General features: G+C 42.8%; 1 protein-coding gene across 1 annotated transcript in view; it reads right to left on the reverse strand.

The window, feature by feature from the left end:
• Positions 1-13,026, reverse strand: part of LOC110499235 (kinesin-like protein KIF19) — a 78,980-nt gene that overhangs the window by 33,147 nt on the left and 32,807 nt on the right. The window contains exon 3 of the mRNA XM_036956061.1: positions 4,919-5,117. Within this exon, the coding sequence (XP_036811956.1) occupies positions 4,919-5,117 (199 nt within the window). The remainder of the gene's footprint in view (positions 1-4,918; positions 5,118-13,026) is intronic.

Raw genomic sequence — 13,026 nt, forward strand, 5'->3', positions numbered from 1 at the left:
TTTGTCTTTCTAGGTAATGACTGTCTGTCTGAACCCTGCTTCTTGGCAGTCAGGTGATGACACAATTTCCTGTTCCTATTAAAAGCAGAATCAGAGATGACACACAACACCCCTCCCCAGTCCCTATGGAAACAAATCATACTAATTAAAATCTAGAACCAAGTGGAAAAGAAAGATAGCAATATATGAGTTTGATTATACGGCTGCAATGAGCAAAATAATAAGAAATAACTTGGATAAAAATACATGCAGTCAGAATCATCAACCCCCAGGCTGATTATTTCCTATGTAATGTTCTCCCCTGGTGCCCAGTGGGTGGTAGGTGAGGACAACACACACAGGAACAGAGGACACATGCACACATGCATTCACACACATGCATGCAATTCAAATAGAGCAGGTATCCCCAAGTATGTGCAATGCCGTGGGGGTACACCAAATATAAATGTGATTCACATTTTAAAAATATATTTAAAAAAATGGAAGAAAAAAATATACTTCACATTTTCAAATTTATATTTATATTTTCCAATGGGGCTACACAGGATTTTTTTCTCGCCTGAGTAGCCTCGTGTCACTGCCAAAAATCTAATTAAACCATCTAGTGTTCAGCGAAATAACAACACAATGTCAAATACAGATAGCCTAATCAAATAATTAACACCCAATCACATTAACCGTTACTCTCTCGCGCGAATTCCACTAATGTCTATAGGTAGCCAAATGTAGCTGCTGCTCATTCCGTTTGCTCGAAAATGGATAAATGGTTAAAGATACACATAGCAGCTCTACTGGCAGTACTGCTACTACCAGCAGTACTACACCTGTCAACGACACAAGTTGCTCTGCTTCCACGAGCACATCCAACGTCTGATGCAGCCAAAGAGCTGCTGCCCCCTTACCAGGGAAAGTCAGGGATGTTGGACCATCGAAGAGGCGCAAATATGATGAGAACTACGTTGATTGGGGGTTCACTTATATTGGGAGTAGTGCCTTTCCTCAGCCACAGTGTGTTAGATGTGCAAAAGTACTATCTTGCAACTCTTGCGCAGACATTTAGAAACAAAACATGTCAATTTGAAAAATAATCCCCGGGAGTTTGTTGAGCGAGAATTAAGACGACTTTTGAGTAGTAAGACATGTATAAAAGCAACAGATTCCATTAATTAGAAGGGGCTAGAAGCGTCTTATATGGTGAGCTACCGAGTGGCTAAGATAGGCAAGCCCCATACTATTGTGGAGGACTTCATTCTTCCTGCTGCCGCGGATATGTTTGGGACAATGCTGCCCCAAAAAACTATACAGACAATGTCTTTGTAACGTCTACTTCCAGCTCACACCCTCAAACACGTAGATCCCCGAACGCAGCTCACTGTAACGGGATTCTTCCTGGGAAGGAGAGGCGGACCAAAACGCAGCGTGGTTATTTTGATACATCTTTAATAAAGCCGAAAATAGAACAAAAACAAGAACCGTGAAAAACCAAAAACAGCCCTATCTGGTGTAACAAACACAAAGACAGGAACAATCACCCACAAAACCCAACACAAAACAGGCTACCTAAATATGGCTCCCAATCAGAGACAATGACTAACACCTGCCTCTGATTGAGAACCATATCAGGCCCAAACACAGAAACAGACAAACAAGACATCCAACATAGAATGCCCACTCAGATCACACCCTGACCAAACAAAACATAGAACATACAAAGCAAACTATGGTCAGGGTGTGACACTCACTCTCCAGATCCCAATCACTTGAATTCTAATCACCTGTTCACACACCTGTATGTCATTATCACACACTATTTAGTTCAGTTCTTTGCACCCCATCACTGAGGTATTGTTTGTTTTGTGACACACATCTTTCAGCGCTCTGGTTTTCCCGTGATTTAAGCCTCCCGTGTATTATTGTTTTGGCCTGCCTCACTAATGATGCCTTTTTGCCTATTTCCTGCCTGTACTTTAGCCTTTTGGACCCCCTGTGTATGACCTTCTGCCTGCCCCTGGACCCAGCTACCTGCCTCTTCCTGTGGTCCTTTGCAATAAACACCTGCTGCGCCCTGCGCTTTAAACCAGCTCTCTCTCTCTCTCCCCCCGTGTTCATTACTCCGTCGTCCTACATCCTCTAAACAGGAAGATATATTGTCGTCAAGGGCTTATATAAGAAGGTTGAGGAGGGCGTGTTTGAAAAGTTTTATAGCCCATGTCCTTTAACAGGGGCGGGCCACTGATTGAGCAGAGCCATATCTTATGAAGACCCAAATCTCACATTTTAGAAGCTAAAATCACATTTCATCCCATCACGAATAATTTAATTTTCAAACATTTAAATTGAACAACAATTCCATGTGAATCCGATAACTCTGATTAACTCAGAACAAAGCCAACACCAGCCTGAGCTTTGGTTGCGATTGGTATAAACTTTGAACTCTTATTCACTACAGAAGTGATACCTCCTAGCCGTTGAGTTAGCAACAGCAGATGCAACGAGGGTTAGGAAGGAACAGACAGAGTATCCCGTCTATCACCAAACAACGTTACTACAACGTATCCAATTGACAACCAGAGACATTCTTCAAAGGACTCGGTTGGGCAACACGGCCTTCCATCTACCACCAACCTACCGAAGTGCAGCTCAGAGTAAATATTTATTGCATTTTCCTTTTCCAAATGGGCGGTAATTTAGAATGCATAAGATACTGTATTTACGATGGTACAGCTTCTCCCTGTGTCCCTCAGTCTTTCCGCTCTTTCACTCAAACCCAGCCCTTTTCCTTTGTGTAACAAGCTGTCATATCTGTTCCGCCCGCTAGGGACGTTTTCCTTTATGAAGTCATTTGTAATCAAGTTATGATTTAATTATGTGTATGTGTAATTCTGTGTGATTAGTTAGGTATTTAGTAAATAAATAATTAAACCCAATTTTGTATTGCTGATTCAAATTGTTAGCCAGGGTTCATGTAGATAACCAAGAATGTACAACTTTCAGATGAGACTGAATTAAGACGACGATTGATATTGACTGCTATTGATGTAAAATATTACTAGGTCTTTAAGAGTTTATTCGGAAGATAACAGCTCTATAAATATTATTTTGTGGTGCCCGACTCTCTAGTTAATTATATTTACATGATTAGCTCAATCAGGTGATATTAATTATGGAGAAATTATTTTATAGAATAGCATGTCATATCACTTAATCCGGCATAGCCAAAGACACAACAGCAGTGACCATGTAACGCTTTTACAACATACAGAAGTCCACCGGTTATCAAGGGGCAAAGTATTGACACGTTTTTTGAAATTGAGAGACGAGCTTGAAGTTTTCTTTACTGACCATAATTTTCACATGTCTGACCGTTTGCATGTTGACGAGTTTCTCACACAACTGGGTGATGTTTTTCCTTGCTTGATCTGAATCTAGTATTACAGGGACTCTACGCAACTATATTCAATGTGCGGGAGAAAATTTAGGCTATGATTAAGAAGTTGGAGCTCTTCTCTGTCTGCATTAACAAGGACGACACACAGGTCTTTCCATCATTGTAGGATTTTTGTGTGTGCAAATGAACTCAAGATTACGGACAATGTCAAATGTGATATAGCGAAGCACCTGAGTGAGTTGGGTGCGGAATTACACAGGTACTTTCCCGAAACAGATGGCACAAACAACTGGATTCGTTATCCCTTTCATTCCCTGCCTCCAGTCCATTTACCGATATCTGAACAAGAGAGCCTCATCGAAATTGCAACAAGCAGTTCTGTGAAAATGTAATTTAATCAGAAGCCACTGACAGATTTCTGGATTGGGCTGCGCTCAGAGTATCCTGCCTTGGAAAATCGTGTTGTTAAGACACTGATGCCCTTTGAAATCACGTAACTATGTGAGAGTGGGTTCTCAGCCCTCACTAGCATGACAACTAAATACAGGCACAGACTGTGTGTGGAGAATGATTTAAGACTGAGACTCCAATACAACCCAACATTGCAGAGCTTTGTGAATCCTTTCAAGTGTAACAGTACAAATTTAGACCGTCCCCTCGCCCATACCCGGGCGCGAACCAGGGACCTTCTGCACACATCAACAGTCACCCTCGAAGCATCGTTACCCATCGCTCCACAAAAGCCGCGGCCCTTGCAGAGCAAGGGGAACTACTACTTCAAGGTCTCAGAGCAAGTGACGTCACTGATTGAAACGCTATTTAGCGCCCACGCTAACTAAGCTAGCCGTTTCACATCCGTTACACTCACCCCCCTTTTGACCTTCCTCCTTTTTTTCCGCAGCAACCAGTAATCCGGGTCAACAGCATCAATGTAACAGTACAAGTTTTAGACCGTCCCCTCGCCCATACCCGGGCGCGAACTAGGGACCTTCTGCACACATCAACAGTCACCCTCGAAGCATCGTTACCCATCGCTCCACAAAAGCCGCGGCCCTTGCAGAGCAAGGGGAACTACTACTTCAAGGTCTCAGAGCAAGTGACGTCACTGATTGAAACGCTATTTAGCGCCCACGCTAACTAAGCTAGCCGTTTCACATCCGTTACACAAGCACACCCTTCTCATTAACCTGTGGTGAGTTATTCCCAATTTTCGATGAACAAATAAGGTTTTATATGTAAGATGTTTAAATAAAGAGCAAAATTATTGATTATTATTATATTATTATTTATGCCCTGGTCCTATAAGAGCTCTTAGTCACTTCCCACGAGCCGGGTTGTGACAAAACCTCACACTCAGTCTTCTGTTTAATAAATGTATCGTACAATGATGGTAAAAAAAAACACATTTGAGAGTGCGCTGAACCTGGTGCTAGAGGGGGTACGCTGCTGAAGGTTGAATGTTTGAAGGGGTACAGGACTATAAAAAGTTTGGGAACCCCTGGAATAGAGGATATGGCAGCTATGACAAACCTGTGGGTCCGTAGGCGAAAACGGTGGCGTTGTAGCCAGATATGAGACCTTCGATTAGGCCCTTGGTCGTGGCTCTGTACACCTCCTCCTGGTTGGCTGAGTAGTCAAACGCAACGTCGAACATATAGGTCTTTTCCCGGGAACGGTTGGCACGCAGGATATCATCTGGATCCTCCATGGGGTCCATCAGTACCACCATCTACAGCAGAGAGGAAGGGAGGAGAGAGGGATGAAAAGGGATATTTGAATGATTAGTCATCATACCACAGAAACATCATTGCATAACATATAATAATACTTTTTGTTGTACGAATCTGTAAGTAGAGAATGACTGCAATTATCCCTGAGGCAGGGCTTGTGACAACACACCAATAGATGCAAATGCACTCAAAACTCAATTTGGGTAAATATTGGACAGAACACGTTTGGTTCTTTTGACCCTGCAGTTGGGCCACATGACAAGCCGTTGCCGAAGCCAAGTTGAGCAGTATTTCTGTGACATGTATTTGAAATACGTATATGAATATTTTCTCACGGGCTGAACGACACTCCAAAGTATTTTGTAACAAGATACTTTCGACAGCTGTGATTTATATATTATAAATACAAAATACTTTTCTATACCATTTCTTTATAGCGGTTCACAATTTTGTGGCCCTCTTTCACCCTACAATGGTATCACAAATCTCATGGCACTATGTTGTGATAAGAGTGTCTGCTAAATAAACCAAAATGTAAATGTAGATGTAAAAATGAACAACTGCAAAGCACACTGGGAATTGTCATTGATCTTGAGTTCATTTAGCAGACGCTCTTATCACACCATAGTGCCGTCATACTTTAGATATCAATGTAGGGTGAAAGAGGGCCACAAAATGGCAAACTACTTTAAAGTAATGGTATAGAAAAATATATTGTATTTTGAAAATACAAATGACATCTTTCGAATGTATCTTGTTACAAAATACATTGGAGTGTAGTTCAGCCCACTATTTACACAGCGCTGGGTTGCTTACTCCTCTCTCACTTCTGCTGCCATCTGCCACAGTATGACTGTGAGCACCGTAATGGCTGACAGTTACCCAGCTCAGTGCAGCACAGGAGGCTGCTGAGGGGAGGGCGGCTCATAATAATGGCTGGAATGGAGTAAATGGAATGGAAACCATGTGTTTGATGTGTTCCATACCATTCCATTTATTCAGTTTCAGCTTTTACTATGAGCCCGTTCTCCCCAATTAAGGTGCCACCGGCCGCCTCTACTGTGCAGGTAATTAAAGTGGTTAAGAGGAACTGACGGGCGCAGCAGCAGCTAGATCCGGGGGTCTGATGGTTTAAACAGGGCCTTTTATCCATCTGCAGCTGGAGATACAAAGGGCCTACTGTGGGGTAGATAGAGCCCTGAGTGCCACCGTGCCCCTCCACACCCACGCAGTCTACGTCCCAATTCCCCCTATTCCCTAGTGCACACATAGGACCCTGGTCAAAAGTACCCCTTGACACGTTTCAGCCTTATTGTCAAATGTATTAAATGTAAAAAAAATCCTCATCAATCTACACTGAATATCCTATAACAACAAAGCGAAATACCTTACTTACATAAGTATTCAGACCCTTTGCTATGAGACACAAAATTGAGCATAGGTACATCCTGTTTCCATTGATCATCCTTGAGATGTTTCTACAACTTGATTGGATTCTACCTGTGGTAAATTACATTTATTGGACATGATTTGGAAACGCACACACACATGTCTATATAAGGTCCCACAGTTGACAGTGCATGTCAGAGGAAAAACCATGCCATGAGGTTGAAGGAATTGTCTGTAGAGCTCCGAGACAGCATTGTGTCGAGGCACAGATATGGGGAAGGGTACCAAAACATTTCTGCAGCATTGAAGATCCCCAAGAACACAGTGGCCTCCATCATTCTTAAATGGAAGAAGTTTGGAACCATGAAGACTCTTCCTAGAGCTGGCCAACCGGACAAACTAATCAACCGAGGGAGAAGGGCCTTGGTCAGGGAGGAGACGAAGAACCTGATAGTCACACTCACAGAGCTCCAGAGTTCCTCTCTGAAGATGGGACAACCTTCCAGAAGGACAAACATCTCTGCAGCACTACACCAAGCAGGCCTTTATGGTAGCGTAGCCTGATGGAAGCCACTCCTCAGTAAAAGGCACATGACAGCCCGCTTGGAGATTTTGCCAAAATGCACCTAAAGGACTCTCAGACCATGAGAAACAAGATTTTCTGGTCTGATGAAACCAAGATTGAACTATTTGGCCTGAATGCCAAGCGTCACATCTGGAGGAAACCTGGCACCATCCCTACGGTGAAGCATGGTGGTGGCAGCATCATACTGTGGGGATGTTTTTCAGCGGCTGGGACTGGGAGACCAGTCGGGATCGACGGCAAGATGAACGGAGCAAAGTACAGAGAGATCCTTGATGAAAACCTGCTCCAGAGCACACCGCCAAGACAACGCAGGAGTGGCTTCGGGACAAGTCTCTGAATGCCCTTGAGTGGCCGAGCCAGAGCCCGGACTTGAACCCAATTGAACATCTCTAGAGAGACCTGAAAATAGCTGTGCAGCGACACTCCCCATCCAACTTGACAGAGCCTCAGAGGATCTGCAGAGAAGAATTGGAGAAACTCCCCAAATACAGGTGCCAAGCTTGTAGCGTCATACCCAAAAATACTTGAGGCTGTAATCTCTGCCAACGGTGTTTCAACAAAGTACTGAGTACTTACGTAAACATGATATTACTGTTTTTTTGTTTTAATACATTTGCAAAAATATTTTTTTTTTAAACAAACTGTTTTTGCTTTGTCATTATGGGGTATTGTGTGTAGATTGATGAGGGGAAAAAAACAATTTAATCAATTTTAGAATAAGACTGTAACGTCATAAAATGTGGAAAAAGTCAAGGGTTCTGAATACTTTCCGAATGCACTGTATATGGTACAGGATGGCATTTGGGACTCGACCAGATTGTCTGGTGATTGATGTGAGCCATTGTGCCATCCATGTCATTTCTGAAAGGTGATCAACATCAGGCACTACACTATCTTTACCCACCAGCAAGCCATACTCAGGTCTATTCAGAGTTCGCCTGGCTCTACCTGCCGGTTCTATTCAGAGTTCGCCTGGCTCTACCTGCCGGTTCTATTCAGAGTTCGCCTGGCTCTACCTGCCGGTTCTATTCAGAGTTCGCCTGGCTCTACCTGCCGGTTCTATTCAGAGTTCGCCTGGCTCTACCTGCCGGCTCTATTCAGAGTTCGCCTGGCTCTACCTGCCGGCTCTATTCAGAGTTCGCCTGGCTCTACCTGCCGGTTCTATTCAGAGTTCGCCTGGCTCTACCTGCCGGCTCTATTCAGAGTTCGCCTGGCTCTACCTGCCGGCTCTATTCAGAGTTCGCCTGGCTCTACCTGCCGGTTCTATTCAGTTCGCCTGGCTCTACCTGCCGGTTCTATTCAGAGTTTGCCTGGCTCTACCTGCCGGTTCTATTCAGAGTTCGCCTGGCTCTACCTGCCGGCTCTATTCAGAGGTCGCCTGGCTCTACCTGCCGGTTCTATTCAGAGTTCGCCTGGCTCTACCTACCGGTTCTATTCAGAGTTCGCCTGGCTCTACCTGCCGGCTCTATTCAGAGTTCGCCTGGCTCTACCTGCCGGCTCTATTCAGAGTCCATCCACAGGGGCATCGCACAGTGGCACAGTGTCAGAATGTAATAACTGTAATAATAATGACAACTCAGGGGAAATACCTATATACTACTGCAAACATTAATCACTTCACTAAGTGGTGGTCTGGGAGACTTAGCTAGCTCCCCAGAGCTCTGTTCGTCAGCAGAGGAGTCGGGTCAAAGCTGAGGAGTCAGTTGGACACTGTGGTGAATATTAAAACATTGTCTAGATATCACTGATGTTTTTGAGTAGACTTCAGGACTACTGGATGTTGTGGTGCGTACAGGGTTTAAATAGTCTGTTCTGTTCATGTCCAGCTCTGAATGGCTGGAGAGAGGGCCTTTAGTTTCAGGACCGTGTTTGTGTGTCTGTCTCCCTGTGCGTGTGTGTGTTGTCTGAATGGCCTGGGTCTGGTCTAGTATCCCCAGCACAGCATAGCCCTGTTTAATGACCCCTCAGTCATGGAGCCGCTCACTTTGAAGCCTCTTGATTGAAATTCAAGAGGAGAAATCTGACTTTTAAAAGCGTACAATTACACAGAGAAAGAGGGAACAAAACACACGCACAGAGACGTAATCAGCAAACAGGAGAGAGGTAAGAGATGGGGAGGGAAGAGAGGAGGGGAGGGAGAATTAGAGGAGGGGTGGGAGAATCACGTTTCTCAGGAAACATAGTATTGTATTGTAAACCAGGAGCTCTTCTTCTCTTCTCTCTAGCCAGGGTCAGAGACACTCAGTAACCTAAAGAACCGCATCGGTCTGGTGTCTTCACCAACAACGTGACAGAACTGATGCGTTGTGTGTGTGCACGCGTGCGTGCGTGGGGTGGAGATGACATAGGACAGAAGAGAGATGGCTCTGGCCTTGACGTACTTCAACCTACCTGTCTGAGAGCTCTGCTCTGCTCTACTTTGGTCAGACAGGCTGGCAGCACCCCCTACTGTACCTGGCAGCCAAGGCTGTGTGCGTGTCCATGTTAGTGTTTCAGTAGGCATCAGCGAGCATATAAAGTATCATGTCTTTTGTTCAAAAGAGGTTCTGGTGTGCATTCAAGGATGTTCTTAGACCAGAGTGTGTTTAGTACAGTAGCACGTGTGTGTGTCTATGCAGAGTGTGTTTAGTACAGTAGCACGTGTGTGTGTCTATGCTAAGGAACACCCTTTAAGGCCAATCAGGATGATTGCACACCTCTCGCATCTGTTGCCTTTGTTCCTTAGGTTACCTGGGTACCCTGTTACCCCACCTCACCCGGTAATGCATGACATCTGCTGGCAGGGCATGGCATCTTCTGTAGGGTGACTGTTGTTAAGGCAGCTGATAAGGAGCCCTGCAGTATGGTGCCAGTGGGCCCAGATGGCTGTGAAACTAGGCATGCACTTGTTCCAACGTCAGTACTTGCACACTACTTAGAATTAAGCAATACATTGGGCATGCTTTCTAAGTAGTGTGCATTCTAAGTAGTACGTTGAATGCAATCTGACACACATAACTGGATGCCAGAATATAAGACAAAAGCAGCTCTAACTCCTCAAATGGAGTCATGGACCTCAGTCCACCTCCAACAAGGTTCACAAGGTGACTCACTGCATTACCTGGGAACGACCAGCAGTGTTATTTTTTATAAGAACAATGAGGGTGTTGTTGCTCTGCTCACGATCCATGTTCCATTACTGTCTTATTAACAATAACAGGCTCTTATAAAGAACACAGGTCTGAGTTCAGTTTGTGGCCCCCTTTTCAAGCCTGCGTTGGAATCAGAAGTCTGATAGCACTATGTCATAACTCTCCTGTGACGATCTGAAGGATCAGGTTACAGTGGGTCCGCTCTACAGCGTGCTCTCTCTCGTAGAGGGGCAGAGCGGGAAGTCGGCTTGCTTATAGCAGTCATAAAATGTGGAACACAGTTGGACATCAAAAGTTTGAATAATTAAACAATATTTCTATTTTTGAGAATGTGGGAGTGGTCCGTGGACACTTAAAGAACAGAGTGTGTTTCATTTGGTGATCTGATGAGGGACAGGAAACACTCATAACTGTGTCTTTGGTTGTGTACACTTCTTAATTATGGGGTTTACATCACAATATTGTGAAACGTGTGTGATTTAACATGACGCTATTTGTGAAAAGACGTAATGTGATGTTAGCCTTCTAAATGAGAAAATATGGGTTTTCATATAAAGTTAACCAAATCAGTGGCCATGTGAGCATAGATGTTACGTCGACATCATGGACCGCCCTTTTCTCAGAAGTGTATAAAACCCACTCCTGACTAAATTTACATTAGACCAGAAAATATGGAGCTGACGCTACATGTTGAAATGGTTAAGAACTACAACTCTATAGGCCCAGGAGACCAGACAGCGTGTAGTGTTGGCTACACGGCTGGAAATGGTTCAACTCTGAGACTATCGATCAGTACAGAATAAGAGCAAATCCTAGACGTAGAATTACAACAACCACGGAAGCATCTATCTATGCAACGACCATCTGTACACCTGACCTATCCATTACAACAGACACTATCCAGAGCCGCTGAGAAAGCGACAACTACGAAAGACATTGTGACTTCTGGGGAAGTTAACCAAAGACTCTCTGATGAACTGACTCTCCAGCAGATGGACCGGCGATTCCAACAGAGAAGACATTGTGACTTCTGGGGAAGTTAACCAGACTCTCTGATGAACTGACTCTCCAGCAGACGGACCGGCGATTCCAACAGAGAAGACAACGACATACGGGCCTAAATATATACATTGCAATTATTTTCGAATGAGCGGCCGTTCATGTGCAAAGGATTAGAATGTCAATGGATATAACTATCAACTGTGTGTAGTGAATACAACTATGATGTGATAAAATAACAGTCATCACATTTAATGATAGTCCCGACAACTATGATGTGCTAAAATAACAGTCATCACATTTAATGATAGTCCCGACAACTATGATGTGCTAAAATAACAGTCATCACATTTAATGATAGTCCCGACAACTATGATGTGATAAAATAACAGTCATCACATTTAATGATAGTCCCGACAACTATGATGTGCTAAAATAACAGTCATCACATTTAATGATAGTCCAGGTCCAACAACTATGATGTGATAAAATAACAGTCATCACATTTAATGATAGTCCAGGTCCAACAACTATGATGTGATAAAATAACAGTCATCACATTTAATGATAGTCCCGACATCTATGATGTGATAAAATAACAGTCATCACATTTAATGATAGTCCAGGTCCAACAACTATGATGTGATAAAATAACAGTCATCACATTTAATGATAGTCCCGACAACTATGATGTGCTAAAATAACAGTCATCACATTTAATGATAGTCCCGACAACTATAATGTGATAAAATAACAGTCATCACATTTAATGATAGTCCAGGTCCAACAACTATGATGTGATAAAATAACAGTCATCACATTTAATGATAGTCCCGACAATTATGATGTGCTAAAATAACAGTCATCACATTTAATGATAGTCCCGACAACTATGATGTGATAAAATAACAGTCATCACATTTAATGATGGTCCAACAACTATGATGTGCTAAAATAACAGTCATCACATTTAATGATAGTCCAGGTCCAACAACTATGATGTGCTAAAATAACAGTCATCACATTTAATGATAGTCCCGACAACTATGATGTGATAAAATAACAGTCATCACATTTAATGATAGTCCAACAACTATGATGTGATAAAATAACAGTCATCACATTTAATGATAGTCCCGACAACTATGATGTGATAAAATAACAGTCATCACATTTAATGATGGTCCAACAACTATGATGTGCTAAAATAACAGTCATCACATTTAATGATAGTCCAGGTCCAACAACTATGATGTGCTAAAATAACAGTCATCACATTTAATGATAGTCCCGACAACTATGATGTGATAAAATAACAGTCATCACATTTAATGATAGTCCAACAACTATGATGTGATAAAATAACAGTCATCACATTTAATGATAGTTGTTGGACTATGATGTGATAAAATAACAGTCATCACATTTAATGATAGTCCCGACAACTATGATGTGATAAAATAACAGTCATCACATTTAATGATAGTCCAGGTCCAACAACTATGATGTGATAAAATAACAGTCATCACATTTAATGATAGTCCAGGTCCAACAACTATGATGTGATAAAATAACAGTCATCACATTTAATGATAGTCCCGACAACTATGATGTGATAAAATAACAGTCATCACATTTAATGATAGTCCCGACAACTATGATGTGCTAAAATAACAGTCATCACATTTAATGATAGTCCAGGTCCAACAACTATGATGTGATAAAATAACAGTCATCACATTTAATGATAGTCCCGACAACTATGATGTGATAAAATAACAGTCATCACATTTAATGATAGTC

This window comes from Oncorhynchus mykiss, chromosome 20 (genome assembly GCF_013265735.2).
Source record: "Oncorhynchus mykiss isolate Arlee chromosome 20, USDA_OmykA_1.1, whole genome shotgun sequence".
Classification (NCBI taxonomy): Eukaryota; Metazoa; Chordata; class Actinopteri; order Salmoniformes; family Salmonidae; genus Oncorhynchus; species Oncorhynchus mykiss.